Source organism: Mixophyes fleayi, chromosome 8, assembly GCF_038048845.1.
Source record: "Mixophyes fleayi isolate aMixFle1 chromosome 8, aMixFle1.hap1, whole genome shotgun sequence".
NCBI classification, from domain to species: domain Eukaryota; kingdom Metazoa; phylum Chordata; class Amphibia; order Anura; family Limnodynastidae; genus Mixophyes; species Mixophyes fleayi.
The window spans coordinates 77,438,652-77,460,994 of NC_134409.1; the positions used below are offsets into that span (position 1 = coordinate 77,438,652).

Sequence of the window (22,343 nt, forward strand, 5' to 3'; positions counted from 1 at the left end):
AGTGACAGATGTGGTTCTCTGTGGACACTATGTCCCACCGAAAACACTAGTTTATGGGCACACTGGCATGGTGCAGGCACTCGGATAACTTGCAAAGACAATTCCATCTTGAACCACTTTTCTTTTCTGCCTCTGCTGTGTGGCAATGTTTCCTAGATGTGCTATGAACTGCCGTATGTTTGTGTCGTGTCTTTGACGCCTTAGCATCCAGCCAGTTTGCTGCAGTCTTTGGCCGAAAGCATATAAAAAAAATATTGTGACCTGTGAGGTGGTCAAAATTGACTGGAAATGACTGGAAATTAGTGTTATGGAGGTTAATAATAATGTAGAAACAAAAAAAAATAACAAAATTATGTGATTTTAGCATATTTTAGCAATTTTTTAAAAAAATAGGGATCCAAAACCAAAACACGTGAGGGTGGTTTTGCCAAAACCACAAAGTTAATACAGATCCAAAACCAAAACACGGGGTCGGTGAACATCTATACTGTTATTATATATCCCTTTGTTTGTTATCTTACCAAAATTGTCATGAGCCGCGGGGCTGGAGCAGAGAGTCATTTCTCCTTCCGGCCCGACCGCTGCTAGGACATCGGTCGGGACACTCACTGCTGACAGCGCTGCGTCCCGGCATGATCCACAGCCGGGTGCCCGCGCAAGCAAGTATTAATTTATATGTTGGCACATTAGGAGAGATAGGAGGGGCATTTAACTCCAGTTGGAGTTTTGTTATTTATAAAATTGGCCATACATTATGCTGCATACTTTTTCCAGAGTTATGCCTATAACTAATAACAGCCTAATGGTTTTAATTAGCAGGCTCCTGGGGCTGATTGTCAGCCCTGTTTCCTCCTTCCTTATTGGTCCATCTAAGTATTTAATTCAGGGAGGACTTAGCCTCCCTGCCGGTTAGAACCTTCAGTTTCTGTTAGCTTGGCTGCTCCTGTCAGTTTGCTGATCCTTGGATTGATTCTCTCTGCATGACCCTTTAGTTGTTTCCTGGACCTTGATTACCTGCTTATTGCACTGACCTCTGCCTTGTTATCTGGACTGTTAATTGCCACCAGTCTGGACCATTTGCCCATAGCTGTCCACGGTTATTGCTTCTGACCCACAATCCTGGCCTGTCCCGGATATCAGCCTCCAGTATTCCGATTACCTCCATTGTGTACCGTGGATATACTGATAAGTCTTTAATACAGTAGAGCCTAAGTCCTGGGGGCATCTGAATACCTCCGAACAACATCAGTTCTACGGGAAAATCGGCTACTAAAGGTAAAAACCTCTAATAGCTTGGTTCTAAAGGCTCATCTACTAGCCATGGTCATAACAAAAATAATGTAAAATATCGGAAAATGTCTTAATAAAGTCTTGCGCAATGTGAATCTCTTGAATACCTTAAAGTGTTCCTTAACAAGAGATTATTCAAGTGCCTCAAACTGTATGTAATACTATTCATTTTTGATAAATTATAATTGGTGATGTTTTGTTGACCATGGAGGAAAAAACAGTAGACACTGCTCTATCTGTTTATTCTATATTTGTCCTTACTTTATAATGTCTTTCCCTCAAACTTCCATGCCATCGTCACTTTATTCACTGTCCCTTGTGGAACTTCAGTAAGTTGAAAACTAGGATCACTGTATCGCCTATCAAAGGTGCTCCAATTAAATATAGCAATATCTTTATAGGGCATAAACAAAAGTCTGTCACTGGCTTGGATTTATATAGCAGATAATTAACTTTCTGCTTACAGCAGGTATTTTGAACAATTTGAAGAAATTTGTAACCATGTGAAATAACGAATTACACTGCATGAAAACTGTTTGCCCTGTAAAACATTTTAGGGTGTGAGTTAGGAAAGGAGTAGTAGCTAAGGGGAATTTGCTATGGAAATCTAAGGAACAGGCATGCTCAATTAGGGTCATTTGTGGTGAAACAGATTCTGGGGTAGGGTTAGCAACATATCAACCATAATTTCTTGTGGAAGAATATTACAACCCTTCAAAGAATCCATGCTAAGGTGTATATAATCACCTGTGCTCAAAATTATAACACATTCTAAATGTCACTTACATCATGTGGTTGAATTCTAATGAAATCCTTATGATTAAAGTGGTAAAGTTATTCTCAGGATTATCACGGTAGAGCTGAATTAAACTTGGCAAGGTAGCTTACAGCAGTGCTTAAATGACTGATATGATCCATATTATCCAGGACATACTTGAAAATGAGAGGTGACTCTCAATGTATTTTTCCTGGTAATACATTTACATAAATACAGAATTTTTCAAATAGAATTGAACTTTTTAATTACTTTCTTAGAAATACTTAGTTATGATAAAATTGATTGGTTTGCTTCTTACTATGAACTTATAATAGCTAGGTCTTATTATTATTATTATTATTATTATTATTATTATTATTATTAATAGTTTGCTTTAAATACTGCCACTGTCCCTTAGACCTTTACAATGTTATAATGTTGTCAAGCACATTTTCACTACAGGTTTCTTCTTTTTACTTTGGTTAAATGTACTGTATTAGTGTCTGTACCAACATTAGTAATATTGGGAATAGGCTGCTGCTTTGGATGCAAGAAAACTCAGGGCGCCGTTACAGTAATGATGATTCAATTTTTCTTCTGCTGCAAACTCCTAAAGTTAGGTACACACTTTCTTTAATCTTTAATGATGTTTGTCAAGGACTGAAAGTCCCGATCAGCATGCCGATTCAGAAATACATACTTACATGATTTTACATTATTTTTATATCTGTGCTCTTCATCTGTCATAACCATTGGCTGAAAACATTGTGACTCTGTAATCTCTATGGAGATCTGCCTACACTGCTAGTCGTGAGTGCATACGCTCTTCCACATTTGCTCGACATCGTTCCATCATTTATGGAGGAGATTTTTAGTCTAGTTATAAAATCATATGAAGTGATACAATGCGTTTTCATATGATAAAACATGATTGTGGGAGCGTACACAGTAATGCAATATTGGACCTAACAGTTGTTTATCGTGTTGTTGGCACAATAATCGGGTAAAAAACATGTGTGCACACAGCTTTAGTTTTCTATGCTTTCTAAGATACATATCTGTTGTTAGGAAAACATAAACAATCATACATATTATATAGGGGTTTGAAATAAAGAAAACAAGATATTACATAGAGGAGTTGGATCAGTTTGAAATATTTTTTCCTTTGGAACCAAAATAAAAAGTCCTTCCACTGTTTAAAAATATTTTTTTTTAAACTGCATTATGTATAACGTATCTTCATATGAGATTGTCCCCTTAAAATAACACATTTGTATATACCATTTACTGAAAATGTTTAACTTTTGTATCTTTACATGTAATTAATGTTTTCTTGTTTCCTATTAATCTCTTTCTTTAGATGGATTGGTGTCTTACAATGCCCCATCTGGCCAACAATTTCTTCTACCTGAGGGACAGATCATTAATTTGAATGATACCATTTATGATGGAGCAGTTGGCTACAGGTGATTTTTATATGTTATGGTAAATTAAAATGTATTCTAGAACATATGTTTTATTATATATAACACAATTGTGTGTAATTTGTACAAAGCATGTGCACAGCCACAGAATTTAAATACATTGTGCGGGGAGCCAGTTCCTAAACTTAATGTTAAATGACTGTATGTCTCTTAGGACCGTTTGAAACTAACATGACAAAGCAAAGACACTCAGCATACATTCATTAGCCCTTCTATTGCCACTAATTCAGTCTCTGAATCCTATGGATGAAATAATAGTGTGCACAGTCCAAAACAGTTATTAATACATGTATAGTCTAACTGTGGTCAGCATAGACTATAGTTAATGTCATATGAAAAAAATAATATTGTCAGAGCATAAAACACATGACTTCATATAAAGTTTGGCACTAGAAATGCATTTCTGTACTCCGAATTTGCACTGAACATTTGTCCATATCTAGATTTTTGTGTATCATAGACTTACATCTCCTTACGCATGGAGAGGTGGTATGGGGACAGGCGAGCATAAGCCGATTATAGTAAGGGTGTATTGATGTAAGTGCGACATAATTACATATGGTTGTATCCCCAGATATGTGATAATGATGATGACTATCCATAGCACTATCTAGCTGCTTCGCTATTTGCGTGATAATACTTCATTAGCATTGCAGCTATTATATCAAGTGATAGCAATTAGGTCATTGACACTTCATCCCATTATTATATTGTGTACACATAGGGTAATGTAACTTTAGCACTTAAAGCTAACTCTGCCAAGCCACATTTATACGCTATTGTTAGGTGGAAGTTTAAACACTTGTACACCTGACATATGCCAGGTACATAGGCTAATATTTTAAATTCTTGAGATATGTCAGACTCAACATACACACATAAGTATGCTCTTTTGGAACACATCAGGTTAGTCACAGTAACTGTGAGTCAGTCACCTAATAGTCATTGATTGTCACAAGTAGGGAATGGAGCATCTCTTACGCATGGTAAGGATCATGGCACTGGTTATTTCTATAATCTAATATTGTTAACAGAATTAATGATTCATATTTTTGTTTTTGTTTTTTTAGTGTACACTAAATTTGTAAACAATGTTTATGCTTGGTTAAAATGTTTTAAATGTTTGTTGTTAATATAGAGAATGGGTAAATAAATGATATTTAATAGAATTTGTGGTGATGTACACTGGACTACATTTTTTAAATTTACAGTGCATTTATCAACAGTTGCAAAGTAAAAATATACAATAATAATATAACAGATAAATGGCAGCAATCTTGTTGAAAGTAAGACAGAGGTGCCCAAACGGTGAAGTACTTTTGCAAACAGTTTACCAACTAGTTCCAATCATAAATGTACCAGATCCAAATTTTATATTAGTTTATCAGAGTTGATGACATCTAGGATAATCCCAAATCTCATGGTTACAGACCTTCAACAGTATATAGTGAATAGTTCACTATAACTCTGGAACAAAATAGGTACACAAAGGGAACAGCAACAGTGTAGTATTGTTTTAAAATAAATAGTTTTTTATTCTCAAAGTAGATTAAAAACATGTGCACAATATAATAAAAACAGCTTAACTTTGAATACAGCGGTGGTGTAATTGGGCCAATCCTTGTCGTCTAAGGGCATCTTTATCTTGCCACTGAAGATCCAAAGCCACATGAAGTTGTAGGACAGAGTCATCAGGACTATAACATCAATTTTCAGATTCAAAAAATACGCACTACCCACCAATTCATTTCGTTTTGGTGACTTCATGAAGGAAATGGGCTGCTTTAAGGGAGGTTGTCTTTTCATTTATAAATGCTGATAGTGCTAAAAAAAAGTGAAAGTATTGTAAACTTTAAGAACAGATGGTGAATTGTGTGAATCCACTTGTTCATGGGAATCTGAGCACAGTATGTGATTGTGTATAATAGGGCACATCTGGCTCACTTGCAGTTGGAACTCTATGAAAATGAATTGCATAGAAGAATTTGTTTCTTTCTGACTACAATATGCCAATTGCAGAATTTGCCCTGCAGTATTGAGTTTTACTATTCTTACACTGCTTGTCACAGACACATTACTTATAAAGGAGTTGGTGCATAATGCCATGTCAAAGACTGACCAGAGCACCGGACAGTGCCTCCTGGATCTTACTGACAGTGAGCGAGGAGGAGTCACAATGGTTTACCAATAACAAGAAGTTTAGAGCCACTAGCTTTCTTCTTCCGACCATTTATTATCTGCTTATAACGGCAACTATGAAATTATTGTGATCAATTCAATTTGATGGGTCACTATTTTATATTCATCCTCCTGGACCTCCCTGTCTATTTAGACACCATTGATCACTCTCTATTCTTGCCCTCCCTTCTTTGTTAAGAAATAGGATCTCACTTGTTCATCTTATCTGTCATCTGTGCATTACTGCTGCAACCATTTGTAGGATCAATACTGCAGTTTACTGATTAAGCTGGTTGCTAGGTGAATAGCAACAAACTTCTCTTCAGCTCCCAGTCTTGCAGCTGTGCTATTACTTACCACAACAATGCAGCTAATTAACGTGAAGTTTCTAATTGGTGCTGCTTTTATAAACCTCTTACTGCCAGCATACCAATACTGGTGATAGTTCCTGCTTGAACTAGTGTGCCTTGTATCTTGACCTGTTCTGGTCTCTGTATTTGACCTGATTGTTCTAAGAATTCTGCAATCTTCTCCACTACTGACTCTTGGCTTTGTTAAACGGATTTGCTCTCATATATCTACTTGCCCTGACCCCGGCTTGTTTAAAGGATTCTGCTGTCTTCTCTACTACTGATTCCTGCCTGTCTGACTCTAAGTTTTGCCAACAATATCCTGTGTGCTCACTACCTCCTACTGTGTTCTGTCCACCCCACTGGCCAAGTGCTGGATCCACAACTGCTGTTAACCGAGCTTAAGTCCATGGGGCACCTGAGTACTGTGGAACATAACTAGTTCCTTGGAAAGGGGGTTTCTAATTGTGAACATCTTGTGAAGAGGTTCTAGTAGTTCTCTCACTACTCTTCCCTTAAGAGCCTTCAGGACATAGTTCCCTCATGGTTCACTTCCTACCTATCCAATATCTCCTTCAGTGTCTGTATGTCTGGTACATCCTCCCCTGCACTACCAGATTGTGGTGCCATATAAATCAACAAAAATAATAATAGTGCACAGAATAATTAGACAGAGAAGAGCCTCACCTACCTATTAACATCTGTTTATAATAAAAATAATTACTCCAAGTATTGTACACTGTGAAATGAAATGTATTAGGTCAGACTGAGATTTATTGAGTTATTTAAAAGGAACAGGACATTGTATAGTACTATAATACCATGAGATTGTCTTGTGGAGCTGTGATAGACTAACAAATTCAAGCTAAATTTGAGCAGTGGCTACATTGTATGGTATTTTTAATATTTTCCCATGTGAACTTCAAATTTGAACTTCAAACTCAATATAGTTGTAATGTTTATTGATTGAATTAAAATACCTTTAAAATATTGTAACCATTTAATCCCAAACCAGCTAATAAGATAATAAGCTCTGTTTTGTACATGTTGAGCTTTATGTAGCGTTGGGACATTCATGTGGAGATAGCAGAAAGACAGTTGGTTACACAAGATAGTACAGAAGGAGAGAGGTCAGGGGACGAGATATAGATTTGGGTGTCATCAGCGTACAGGTGGTATTGGAGGCCAAATGAGCAAATTAGTGCCCCAAGAGAAGAGGTGTACAATGAAAAAAAGTAAAACAGTAAATAGCCAAGAACAGAGCCTTGTGGGATTCCAACATATAGTGGGAGGGGAGTGGAGGATGTGCCAGACGTAGAAACACTAAAGGAGCGGTTCAATAGGTAGGAAGTGAACCAGGAAAGAACTGTGTCACGAAGCCCAATCGAGTGAAGGGTGTGTAGGAGAAGAGGATGATCAACAGTATCAAAAGCAACAGAAAGGTCCGGGCAAATGGGTATGGAGAAATTACCATTAGATTTTGCAGTAAGTAGATCATTGGTCACTTTTGTGAGAGCAGTTTCTGTGGAATGTTGGGGGCGGAAGCCTAATTGCTTTCGAGAATGGAATGAGAGGAGAGAAAGTGAGACAGGCGTTTTTTAATTCAAACTGGTTATGACTAAAACACAAAACATATCCTGGAGCAGTCAGCACTGCTTTTGATAAAGTTATACGGCATGTAGAGTATTAGTAAGAGAAATGCTTGTTTTTTTAGCTATTAATCCATTTAAAAAAAAATTGTATATGAAAGGTAGAAATAAGGACCCAGTGAGACACAGATGTGGTTTCAGCACTGAAATCATTCAGTTACATTTGTTTTCAGAAATCCTTCACACTAGGTGCACCTAGAGTAACAGCAGAGAACAATGAATTAACTAAGATTTGATTTTGATGCATTTTGTGAACCAATAATGTTTTGATGACACACGCTGTTTGCATAGGAAAACTTCTTTACAATGCACAGAAAGTGTAAATACATTTTTTCTTGATGTTGTAATAGGGGTTTGTTTTGCTTTTTAACCCTGCCTCCATTGAATTGTGTTATCATCTCTGCAAGAGGTGCAGGTTGCTGAGTGACTCTGTTATTATTTTGTGTACTAAGTTGTATATTTAGCAGGGACCTTATAGATCTCTTGTGGAATAAATAGGGTTTTAGATAAGTTCAGTTAATAGACTAAAAGTAATTAGGAATTAATCAAGATAAGTGCAGGCAAAAGTTGTGTGTGATTAAACGAAAGTCAGTATACGCGTAATTAAGGTAATCAAGCAGAGACATAGTCATGGACAAGCCAGTTTGGTAGAAAGGTCACAATAGTAGGAAGTAGAAAGGTAAGATCATAGGTAAAAACCACAATGATCAAACTGCGTTAAAATAGCCCATTGTTTTCTCTGTTCTGCCTCTAATTAGGAACAGGTAAGTCTCATGAATAATTAAAAAATCCAGGGAATAGTCTCTACAAAAACTGCAATTAAATGTATACTTGTCTTAGTGGCAGACAAACAAAGCAAAATGTCAGTACCAAAAATAGGGTTCAAGACCTGGCTGGTTCAGTTCCTGATATGGGAAACACAGAAATCATGATTTCTGCCTCTAAGGGGTCTAGGAAGATCCCCTGTGCCTTTCAGTGCTTGAGCTAGTTGTAATTAGCAGAGTGAGCCTTTTGTTTAGCCTTCTTTAATAAAAGTAATAGACCAGTGCTTAGGAGGCCAAGAAACTGGCCCTCTAGGGTGGATGTCCTAATTTCTAGTAGTCAGCTCTAATTGACTGGAACAGGAGTTGTTGTGTAATGTGCATGGGGTTCTATAGACCTTAGGGAGATGGCAGAATTGCTGCCTTCTTTGAGGATGGACATGTTTCCCTAACCACATTAACACAATGACCATGCTCTTTAGTTTTAGGTCTCTATGTAAATATTAGTGCTCCATCTACTAAACACAAGCAGATAAGTGCTGATTAGCCAAATTTCTGGTGACTTTATTTTGGAGGACCTTATGTTGTGAATCAGTTTAAAATGATGCTAGTAAGTTAAAATTGGCTAGTTTAGGGAATGATTTGCAATGGCATCATGAAAAGCAAAAAGGAAAAAATATAAGACAAAAAAATATATTTTATTATATTCAAATGGATTATGGCTGGGCCTAGGGACATAAAAATGGGGGTCTCACAGTACCCCTAGCTTAGAGGCCTACAGTATCTTATCAGGCCCTGTTTGGAACACATGCTCCCATTCTGCTTTCCAATTGTTTCAGGCTTTCTGCAGAGACTCAAAAGGGAGTTTGTGACAGGATGGACTGCCTATGCCACCCTGTCTGTTGTTGCTGGGAACCGGCTGGGCTTACTTTGCCACTGTTCCCTTTTTTTAACCCAAATGCGCCCTCTAACCACAGTAGAAGGGGCTTACAAATGCTGCCACCACTGGACTCCTTACCGGCATCCAGTACTGGGTTTCTTCTGGGTATCTGATGCTGCAAGTGTACCCCGTTACTGGTGTACCTGGGCTAGTACTCCTGACCTCTTCCTATGGATCAGGGTTGCTGTGGCCAGAACCGCTGGGTAGCGGGCAGAGTGGTGGTACTGGATGCTGGGTCCAAACCTCAGAGACAGCCGGGAATGGCTTTTGGTTCTAATCTGTAGGTCACAGGGATAGAGAGGTTTCCAATCAGGTCTTTGAAGCAAGTGATATTTATTTGCTCACCTGGTTGAAGGTACCAGGGAGTGGGTCAGATGAAGCAAGAAGAACAATCTTCAGTACAAGACAGTGCTTTTTATACAGATTTGGACACAGCCTCACAGGGTAAGCCAGCCCCCTGAGGTCTGAGATATTTTTAGAATCAGGATGCAATTTGTTTACCCAAACATGGATTTACATGTAATGCAAAGATAACAATATTTAAACTTATCTGTGGTATCCTAAAACTTGCTGTGATTTCCTGCATCTTGTTTTAGGCGCAGGAAATCTAGTAGCACGTCTAATTAAACCTTTCTGTGCCTTCAGGTGCTGGACCCTCATACATTAATAGGTCTAATAAACATGAGATTAACATGGGTCCTTTCTTCAGACAGCTGCAGAATACACATTCCCAAAGAACGTTACAACCTATCAAACAAGTAATTTCCCTACTCCAAGATACACAAAAGACTTCATCAACAAAGGCTTATTGTATGAGATATATACCTCAAAAATAATTAATATCCTCTAGCAAAGTTAAAACAAACACATTTCTTCCCCTGGTCTCAGAAATAAAGATATCTCCTTTACCAGCATACACACAATATAAAAAATAATTACATTTGCAATTATATAAAAAAAATTTTTTTTTTTTATAAATTCCTATAATAAATTTATATCATAAGTTATTTATAAGTGATCCAGTCACAGAGTTACTACAAGTTTGCTCCATATTTGCAGATATCGCATATCATTTTTACTAAAGCAATGGGATCAAACTGTCTTCGCCAGTATGTTTTTGAATGGGCTCATAAACATGGTACATCTACTCCCTTGCTGTCTCCTTTTACACCCTTATGCGACCAACCCATTTTGCCTGAATTATTTACAGTAGCTGTCGTGAGGACAAAAGGAATAAAAGCACTAGCTGATATTTATTACAATATTATTTTATTCAATGTTGAGGGGGAAAATATATATCCCACATAAGATGTAATTTATATATTTTACAGTTGTGTCATGCATTGAAAACTCAGCAACCTGAGGTTATCTTGGATGTTTCTGCCATTTAACAGAACACATTTGTATCGCACCAGGAATATCCTCCTCTAGGATATGGCTATATCTTCACTATAATTACTAGATTTTTATTCTTGAGGAGCCCCTAGTCCTAGAGGTGGTGCACCCAAACTAATTATCAGAAATTCAAATTAACGGAGAACCAAAGTGTCTTAATTGGGGCACTCTTCGGATATAATTGATATAAAACATATTTAAGGTTTATTAGTATGCATTAAAAATATTGTTTTGGGTAGAACAGTGAAATATTAAAAGATGTAAATGAAAAAAATGACCAGAAAAGAACGTAACATAAACTGTTAAGACTAGCAATAATTGCTAGTACGCGCCGTCCTCTCAATTAATATATCAGTCAAGATATCAATGAATAAGGAGGTATACCAATTAACGTCTTTATATAATACAGACGTAATGGGAGTGAGCTGAAAAGCAATACTTATGTAGCACAATAATCAGATAGAAAGATGCTGTATATTCTTTCCTATTCCCAAAGTAAGAGGAACCAAACAATTGTAGTTGCTACAGAATGGATAAATATTGCGATCTGTACCAGCACATACAAATATTAATAGTCTATATCTGGATAAGCCAGCGAACTCCTCTTTATAATGAGACTTATAAAATTGATTATATTATATATATATATATATGTATGCAAAATATAAACACTGGTGCTCAAAACAGTATTGTATAGATTGATAGGTTTATACCCACATAACCACCTCTTCCACGTATGGAGGCTGCCTTCCTACAAAACTCTGGCTGGTAGGGCCGGGAATAAAATAGATAGGTACAACTGAAGGATGGCGCACTGGTGAGGTTTAGCAGAATAAGGCTAAACAAGTGGGAACAATTGAAATGAGCATAAGGATCACATCTAGGTCTCTGGGTTGGTGTCCAACACTCTATAAAATGAATCCAGTTCTTAAATCCAAATGCTAGACAGGATGGATAACCATAACAGACTTGGTGTATAGAGAATCAACTCTAATGTCACAATATGCAAATGCAATAAATGTTCAAACAGAGCTAGCTGAACCAGTACAACACAGCCCACAACGTTTTCCAATAATATGACAGCTGAGGAAAGGAGATAGGTGTGCAGAATAACACAGTTCACCAAATAACAGTGTAATAGGTGGAAGCGTACCAAAAGGTAGTGCAAAATTAGCTTATCTGTATTAGGGTCTCCAAGAGGGAATCTCAGCTTCGTCTCGTGTGTCAGGAACCGGTAAACCAGCGAGTGCAGTATGCAGTACTTCTTAGTCTCGGGCAGCCGTCCCCATACAAACACCGCAATCAACTCCAATCAACCGAAATAGTGAGGATAAAGGAGCCATATAGTGTAGTATTTTATGTACGAAGGATTTATTAACAATGGTTACAAATGCTAACTCACATTGTGAAAAAACATAATAAGCTTATCTGTATAGAGCAGTAGGTCAACTTGTACCAGTATGGATCCCTGGAGGGTTCTGTAGGTATTGCCGGTGATCTGCGCACAGAAGTATCAAGGTATATACACTAAGTGTCCAGGATGGTAGAGTGGCCTATGTCAATGTATACAGAAGATTATTGGGCCTCAACGGGTTTCGTCTCAAATGGACTTCTTCAGGAGGATATATGAAGTGCCCATGTACAGGGCTTGTTTTTATACTGTATGCGGTGGCTAAATTTTGCGCATGCGCAGTGCGCAGAGGTTCTCGCGCATGCGCAGTGCACGGCCACTACCGCGCATGCGTGGAAAACACCCGCGATCGCGCGGGTGTAATAAACTAAGGGCTAGGATGATATTCACTCTGTATAGGTAGAGCAAGAACCCAGGGCGCTAGTGGGACATGTCAGATACCATATCTGAAGTTCAGAGGGACTCCTATAGGTAACATTAAAACGAGTGCGGCGGCCATCTTGGATCAGGGCACTCACTATAGATCACTGATGGATTGAGTCTGTGGTGGCCATTTTTGACAAGGGAATATGGATGGGTAGTACATAATAATACAAAATTACATAGTGATATACAATAATTGCAAAATAAAAACATAAATAAAAGGCTATGACAACAGTGGATTATAAAAATATATAAAAAATGTGCACAGAGCAAATAAAACACACACTACCTTAAGTAGATGGTGTTAGTTAAAACAGACATATGCAACTAAGCAGTAAAATAGAATAGACATGCTAAGAGATAAATAAAAGATGCATACAGAATAATGTGATGCCATCTTATGCAACCTGGGATACCAACTTATGTGGTCATTATCACCAGGTAAAACAATATCTAGAATCCACAAGATAAAACCAGTAAAACATGATACTATAAAAAAGGAGCAATTTCATATCCTTCATTAAGACCAGAGGGGGTAAGGGTATTCAACTGGAAGATCCAAAACATCTCCCTTTTTGAGAGCTTAGGCTGGATATCACCTCCTCGGCATCCTAAGCGTACATTCTCTCTCCCTTTGAAGGTGAGTTGACTTGGATCTGAGTTGTGTTTTTTATTAAAATGTCTAGAAACCGAATGCGATTCAATCTTATTTTTAATGTTTCTGACGTGTTCTTGAATTCTTAGTTTTAATGGTCTTTTCGTTTTACCTATGTATTTAAGACCACAGGAGCATTCTAATAGGTATATAACAGAGGATGTTTGGCAGTTCATGAATTCATTTATATTGAACCTTAAGCTGTTATCATGATTGTAAAAAACTTTCTTTTCTGAGCTCGCAAACTTGCAGATATTACAGTGATTACACTTGTTGAAACCCTTCACCGCTAGGAATGTGTTTACAATGTTGGTGTGAGTCTCAGGTAGCATACTAGGTGCAAGGGCATCTTTCAAGTTCCTATTTTTGCGGAAGATGATGTCAGGTCTTGTAGGGAGAATGGTAGTTAAAATAGGGTCCATACGCAGAATCTCCCAGTGTTTGGAGATGGTTGACCTTATTCTGTTTTCACATGCGTTATAATTAGTAATAAAGGGTATGCGTTCCTTTTGATTATCTCTAACTTTGTATTGTAATAGATCTGTTCTGTTAACCCCTTCAATCTTCGTCAGGGCTTCTGAGATAAGTGTGTCTGGGTAGCCTCTTTCCTGGAAGCGTTGTGCATACATGTGTAGTTGTTCCCTACATTGTGAGTCATTACTGCAATTTCTTTTTATCCTATGGAATTGGGAGTATGGGATGTTGGATTTCCATTTCCTTACATGGCCGCTCTTAAAGTGGAGATAGCTGTTGGTATCTACCGTTTTAACAAAATTTCTTGTTTCAACCTTATTATTAGTTCCTGTAAGGACCAGATCTAGAAATTCAATGCTGGTAGTATTCTGTTTGGCCGTGAATTTTAGATTATAATTGTTAGTACCAATGTATGTGAGAAATGAGTTGATGGATTCCTCATCACCTTCCCAAACCATAAGGATATCATCTATATATCTCTTGTAGACCTTAATGCAGTGAGAGAAGGGGTTGGGCTTATAGATGTACTCGTGTTCCCAGCTTCCCATCAATAAGTTGGCGAAGCTGGGCGCAAAAATCGTGCCCATAGCAGTGCCACAGATCTGGAGGTAAAATGTTTCTAAAAATTTAAAATAATTATGAGTAAGAATGAACCGCATCATTTCGGACAGAAAGTCTTTATGTTCTAAAGAGAGGTCAGGGTCCGGATCTAGAAATTCCCTGCAGGCTCGGATACCCTTCTCGTGTTCAATTGCTGTATACAGCGATTGGACATCGATGGTGAGCCAGATGTAATTTGGAGTCCAACAGAAATCCTCAAAGAGGTTCAGGACGCTACTCGTATCTTTAAGGTAGGATTCGAGCTTAACCACGTACTTACTTAGGAAAATGTTAACATACTCGGAGATATGAGATGTAAGAGAATCTATACCGGCCACTATGGGTCTACCAAGGGGTTTATTCAATGTTTTGTGGATTTTAGGCAAGAAATAGAAAATAGGGATAATAGGGTTAAGGACTAGTAGGTATTGGTATTCATCTTTAGTCAGTACACTGTTACATAGGCCTTTAAGGAGTGTATCTCTCAGTTGTGATACGTACTCTGTAGTAGGGTCATTTGGTAATCTAGTATATGAGGCTGCATCACTTAGTAACCTCTCAGCTTCTTCAATGTATGCTGATCTATCAAGTAAAACCACTCCTCCCCCTTTATCAGCTTGTTTGATAACTACTTGTTTGTTGTCCGCAAGGGTGTCCATAGCTGAGAGTTCCTGTTTAGTAAGGTTGTGAGTTTTCGGGTTGTTATATTTATCTCTACATAAATCTTTAATTACCAATTCCTGGAAGAGATTGATGTGGCTACTCATAGATTCGAGAGGGTAAAATTTAGAGGTCGGTTTTAAGCCTGACTTGGACCTGTTTTCATAGTTAGAGATAATGGCCGTATCCTTTCTGGCAAAATGACGTTTAAGCGTTAATTTCCTAGTGAATTTATTGATGTTTATGAACATCTGGAACCTATTAGGTTTATGTGTGGGGGCAAATGAAAGTCCTTTGCTCAATAATGAAAATTCTGAACTATTAAGTTGGTGTTTGGATAGATTAAAGATCCCATTTTCTTTTAACTTTCCGTTGTCGATGAATTGAACCTTTTCCTTTGTTTTTTGTATTGCGATCTGTACCAGCACATACAAATATTAATAGTCTATATCTGGATAAGCCAGCAAACTCCTCTTTATAATGAGACTTATAAAATTGATTAAATTATATATATATATAGCTCCGATAAACAGACCCAGTATATCAAAAGATTGTATTATTTTAAATCAGAGGGTGTGTAACTCGAGCGCTGCCTATATTTTTAATCGCTTTTAGTTCCCAATGAAGTATACTTTAGTGCGCTGTCTTACAATCTTATAAGAACATAGCGTATCCTTCGGTTAGAATGGAACGGAGCTTATTAAAAAGTTTGGCTTGGCTTAGCACTGTCTATTTGGGTTGTACACGTTTGCTCAGCTGTTACCCCACTATGGTTCTGATAGACCTATTGCTTAAGCTGATCTATATTGTATTAGGCTGATAGAGACCCTTCCGTTCCGCCCCACTCCCTATAAATTCTAGGTACCTTCAAATAAGATATATAGCATAATTTAAGGAGAAGAGAGAGACAGCGCGTGAGACTCCGACGCGCGTTTCACTGCACTGAGCTTTCTCAAGGCGAACCTGACTTGACCCGGCGCTCAATCCTTTATAGTGGGGGAACCTGCCATTTAATGACGCAATGTAAGACTTCTATTATGAGTGGCAGATGAAGCCTTATATTGTGAGAATAACGTCAATCTTGAAGATACATTGTTTGTATTAATGTGAAGAATTGTTCGGATTATTGTGTACAAGACCCTTGTAGTTTAGCAATATAAGTAAGTAAGTATTTGGAGAATTTTATCCTAGATGAATTTAACGATGGTTAAAGGTGCTAATAATGTGTTTAAGTAAAGGACATGCCTTAAATACTAATAAATAGCTATTTAATTTATGATAGCCATTCCTGGCACTGCGTATAATACATGATTCATAAAGTAAGACTGTTTTGTTCCCGGAGAGGTTAAATAGATACTGTGTATCGAGTACCATACCTTATTATTAAGCATTCATTATGTTGTTATTCATAGCCTCCTTTATGTTTTAGTTCTATTTTTGTGTATCGATATCATGACCTATAGTCAGAAGGAATCAGTTAGTAGGTGTTAAATATTACTATTCGAAGTGTAAAATAAATTCTTTATTTTTATCGTGACCACAAACAAAAACAAAAAATAAAAATAAAAATGTAAATAGAATTGAGTGCATAAAGAAGCCAAGTTAGTACCTCAGCCTGACTGTTAAGAGCCACGTGATACCACTGTCAGAATGCAGTGTATGTGCATGATGATTCGGATAAATACGTTGCATGTGTATTGTGCTGTCCTGTCTTCATCTGATTTTAATACATCCCAGTGTTTTTGAAAAACCTCAGCAATCTGTCGCCATTCCGAACAAAAGGAGCCTATCAGGCGAACTTTGGGATCCTGTATTTTGCTTTTGGGAGGAGGATAAATGAGATTATCTCTGTCTCTCTTGTGGACTGACGCCTCTGCTTTACGTATAGTGCGCTTGCTATAGCCTCTGGATTCCAACCGTTTTTTAAGATCTCTTGTTCTATTTAAGTACACTTGTTTGTCTGAGCAATTGCGCTCAATCCTGAGGAGCTCCCCTTTAGGGATGCCCCTAATAACTGCAGGATGGTGGGAGCTAGAGGAGTGTAAAAGACTGTTAGTAGCAGTTTTCTTTCTGTAAATATCCGTATTGAGATATCCTTCTGGTGTTTTGGAGATGGTAAGATCTAAAAAATTAATACTCTCCTTGTGTATCTCGAACGTCAGTTTGAGGTTCAGATCATTATGGTTCAGAACCCTGGCAAAATCCGAGAAAAGGTCCTCATCTCCATCCCATAGGACTAGTACATCATCGATGTACCTTAGCCATAAAATGATGTGAGTAGTATACATATGATTTATCTCGATAAAGACCTTCTCCTTCTCCCACCAGCCAAGAAAGAGATTGGCATACGTGGGCGCAAAGGCACTGCCCATCGCAGTCCCCCTAATTTGAAGATATATATTTATCTTCAAAGATGAAATAATTGCAGGTCAGAACAAACCTCAACAGATTTAGGATGAAACCATTCATATCATCCATTGCCTTCCTCTCCAGAAAGTATCTTACTGCCTGTATGCTCTGTTCGTGTAATATATTAGAATACAGGGACTCTACATCGAATGAAGCAAGTCTTGTAGTTTCATTTAAAATAATATTATCGATCTTGGCCAGGACATCCAATGTGTCCCTGACATATGAGTCCAGGGTCGTAACAAACTCTCGTAATCGTATGTCAATGAACTTGCTAGCATTCTCTGTAAGGTTACCGATTCCGGAGACTATTGGTCTACCAGGTGGATCCAATTCATTTTTATGAATTTTCGGAATCACATAAAAAGTAGCCACTTTTGGATGATGTACTGTTAGGAGATCCAAATCTGTACGCATAATGACTCCACTTGCATAAGCATCTTGTATTAGTCTGTCATACCTAAGCTGAAAGTTGGCTGTAGGGTTGAAAATGAGCCTTTTATAGCAATCAGTATTATTTCGTTGCCGGTAAATTTCCTTCACATATTGTGATCTTGGCCATAAGACAATGTTACCACCTTTATCAGATGGCTTGATCACGATATACTTTCATCCCTCTATTTCCTTTAGTGCTCTCTATTCCCCCTTTGTGAGGTTATACTTGATCTTAGATCCATATGGTTCTTGTTGGTATAGTCTATCTAAATCCCTTGATACAAGATCAGTATACGTCTTGACCTGGGTGGGGGCAAATGGAAATATCGGGAGTAAAATAGGATTTCTTTTTGTTTTTGAGTGGTGTTTGTTCCCTTATCAAATCACTGTCTATACATGAAGGAGATTTAGATGTGTCTAAGTCCTCCAAAATTTGAAGTGCCACTAATTCCTCAGCTGAATCCAATCCCAGACTCTCGGTTGAAATAAAGATCTGGGGTAGTTGCTTGCTCCCTCGTTTTAGTGAGAAAGAATTTTATTAAAAGTAATTTTCTCGAAAAGAGGGACAAATCTCTCTCCCACTCAAATCTATTAAAGCTTCTTGTAGGTGAAAATGATAAGCCCTTTTCCAGAAGGGAAATTAGATCCGGAGTAATATTTAAGTCTGACAGATGAATTATTCTCATAGTGTCATTTAGTAGCGTGGTCTCCTGGGGGGTAACTGAATCCCCAGGGAATCCTGCTCTTCCAGACCTTTCCTTTTTCTTGGTCTGGTATCTCTCCCCCCCCCCCCCTCCGTATCAACCTGTATTTGAGATTCCACCTCCTTCCCTGTGTCTTAGATTTGAATCTAAAAAATCCTTTATGGAGGTTTTATTATCCCTAGCTGTTGGGGATTGGTCTGAGGTCTCATTGCCTGATGATTCTATTTTAAAAGTACTATACCCTGATGTCGATTTTTTGACCTAGAGATGTCCCATCTAAAAACTATTATTTTGGTAATCATGAGTGTCTCTGGCAAATTTCTGACGTTTCTTGTCCATGATCATTGCAAGGTCAAGTTTAAATTTGTCGTATGCTTTCTGAAACTTTTCCATGTTCTCTCCCAGTGATGTGATTTCATCTGAATAGGACTGTAGGAGTAGACTATCATGTTCTATAAGTATGTTAATTAAATCATTAGAGCATTTTATTAAGGCTTCTTCCCACTTTTTCTTCAGTTCACCATTATATAATTCAAATGCCGGGTATAGTTTAGGTCTTAAACCCCTTGGGATCATTCGTTGTTTAAGATAACTGTTAAACATGGTTTTGTTCTAAAAGACTATTGTTTGCTTATACATTGCGTTTTTCAAATCATTCAGTAATTGTGTCCAATCTCCTGCTGTTCTATTATAACCAAATGTATCACTCAAGAATTCCTCATCAGCATTTCCCTGCCACTTCTCTTGTCTCCTTAGGAGATCATTACTTATACTGAAAGTCGCCATTGGGTTCAACTCAGGAAGATTATTATATAATCCCAATAAGGGTTATATTAAATCCTGTGCAGATACAGTGAGTGCTAAAACACCCATACAGATTAGGATTTAACAGAACACATTTGTATCGCACCAGGAATATCCTCCTTTAGGATATGGCTATATATTCACTATAATTACTAGATTTTTATTCTTGAGGAGCCCCTAGTCCTAGAGGTGGTGCACCCACACTAATTATCAGAAATTCAAATTAACGGAGAACCAATGTGTCTCAATTGGGACACTCTTCGGATATAAATGATATAAAACATATTTAAGGTTTATAAGTATGCATTAAAAATATTGTTTTGGGTAGAACAGTGAAATATTAAAAGATGTAAATGAAAAAAATGACCAGAAAAGAACATAACATAAACTGTTAAGACTAGCAATAATTGCTAGTACGCGCCGTCCTCTCAATTAATATATCAGTCAAGATATCAATGAATAAGGAGGTATACCAATTAACGTCTTTATATAATACAGACGTAATGGGGGTGAGCTGAAAAGCAATACTTATGTAGCACAATAATCAGATAGAAAGCTGCTGTATATTCTTTCCTATTCCCAAAGTAAGAGGAACCAAACAATTGTAGTTGCTACAGAATGGATAAATATTGCGATCTGTACCAGCACATACAAATATTAATAGTCTATATCTGGATAAGCCAGCAAACTCCTCTTTATAATGAGACTTATAAAATTGATTAAATGATATATATATATAGTTCCGATATACAGACCCAGTATATCAAAAGATTGTATTATTTTAAGTCAGAGGGTGTGTAACTCGAGTGCTGTCTATATTTTTAATCGCTTTTAGTTCCCAATGAAGTATACTTTAGTGCGCTGTCTTACAATCTTATAAGAGCATAGCGTATCCTTCGGTTAGGATGGAACGGAGCTGATTAAAAAGTTTGGCTTGGCTTAGCACTGTCTATTTGGGTTGTACACGTTTGCTCAGCTGTTACCCCACTATGGTTCTGATAGACCTATTGCTTAAGCTGATCTAAATTATCGTATATTGTATTAGGCTGATAGAGACCCTTCCATTCCGCCCCACTCCCTATAAATTCTAGGTACCTTCAAATAAGATATATAGCATAATTTAAAGAGAAGAGAGAGACAGCGTGTGAGACGCCGATGCGCGTTTCACTGCACTGAGCTTTCTCAAGGCGAACCTGGCTTGACCCGGCGCTCAATCCTTTATAGTGGGGGAACCTGCCATTTAATGACGCAATGTAAGACTTCTATTATGAGTGGCAGATGAAGCCTTATATTGTGAGAATAACGTCAATCTTGAAGATACATTGTTTGTATTAATGTGAAGAATTGTTCGGATTATTGTGTACAAGACCCTTGTAGTTTAGCAATATAAGTAAGTAAGTATTTGGAGAATTTTATCCTAGATGAATTTAACGATGGTTAAAGGTGCTAATAATGTGTTTAAATAAAGGACATGCCTTAAATACTAATAAATAGCTATTTAATTTATGATGAGCATCCCTGGCACTGCGTATAATACATGATTCATAAAGTAAGACTGTTTTGTTCCCGGAGAGGTTAAATAGATCCTGATATTCCATGGTTTAATCTGTCGCGATTCCGAACAAAAGGAGCCTATGAGGCGAACTTTGGGATCCTATATTTCGCCTCATAGGCTCCTTTTGTTTGGAATGGCGACAGATTGCTGAGGTTTTTCAAAAACACTGGGATGTATTAAAATCAGATGAAGATCTGGACAAAGTCCTGGGAAATAGAATATCCATCACATGGCGTCGTTCGAAGAATCTAGAAGACAGTCTTGTCCATAGTGCTCTCTCTCCACGGAAAAGGATCTCAAACAGACCTATGGGTTTCTATAAATGTGGGAGATGCCTTGCATGCCAATATATGGTTAAAACCAAGGAATATCAGGATCGCTACCTTAAAACATGGAAGATAACAGAATTTCTTAACTGTGATTCTCTAAATGTGATATATTGCCTCATATGTCCATGCAATCTAAAATACATCAGTATGACCAGCCGTCCTCTTAAAAGAAGGGTGTTAGAGCATGTAGAGAACATCAGAATGGCAGAAAAGGACATACAGAATATGAAACAAATTACCACGGTAGCAAGACACTTTGTCAAATGCCATGGAGGAAAACCAACAGGACTCCAGGCATTTGCAATGGAACAAATCCACATGGGTCTGAGAGGGGGTAATATCAATCTCGAACTTCTTAAAAGAGAGACCAGAAAAATATTCTTGATGAATAGTGTGACCCCTAAGGGCCTGAATGACCACAATAATTTCTCGATATTCATATAAGATCCCCCTACTTACAGCAGATATCTTGACCTTATATCTGTAGAACAACTTTAAATTTTCTTATTAATCTAAGCACTTTATCTTGTCATCTTTTCCAAGACACTTTTCATGATTTAATATAAGTTACAGGCACTAACTTGCACATAGTTCACTAAACTGCCCAGCATTGGACAGCACAATACACATGCAACGTATTTATCCAAATCATCATGCACATACACTGCATTCTGACAGTGGTATCACGTGGCTCTTAACAGTCAGGCTGAGGTACTAACTTGGCTTCTTTATGCACTCAATTCTATTTACATTTTTATTTTTATTTTTTGTTTTTGTTTGTGGTCACGATAAAAATAAAGAATTTATTTTACACTTCGATCAATTAACAATAATAATAATTTAAATTTATAATGTCATGATAATAAGGAATAGTAATATTTAACACCTACTAACTGATTCCTTCTGACTATAGGTCATGATATCAATACACAAAAATAGAACTAAAACATAAAGGAGGCTATGAATAACAACATAATGAATGCTTAATAATAAGGTATGGTACTCGATACACAGTATCTATTTAACCTCTCCGGGAACAAAACAGTCTTACTTTATGAATCATGTATTATACGCAGTGCC

At 37.4% G+C, this 22,343-nt stretch overlaps 1 protein-coding gene across 4 annotated transcripts in view; it reads left to right on the forward strand.

Moving 5' to 3' along the window:
• Nucleotides 1-22,343, forward strand: part of DDR2 (discoidin domain receptor tyrosine kinase 2) — a 516,782-nt gene that overhangs the window by 274,904 nt on the left and 219,535 nt on the right. For all 4 annotated transcript variants that reach the window (XM_075182767.1, XM_075182764.1, XM_075182765.1 and 1 more), the window contains one exon: nt 3,408-3,513. In XM_075182767.1, the coding sequence (XP_075038868.1) occupies nt 3,408-3,513 (106 nt within the window). The remainder of the gene's footprint in view (nt 1-3,407; nt 3,514-22,343) is intronic.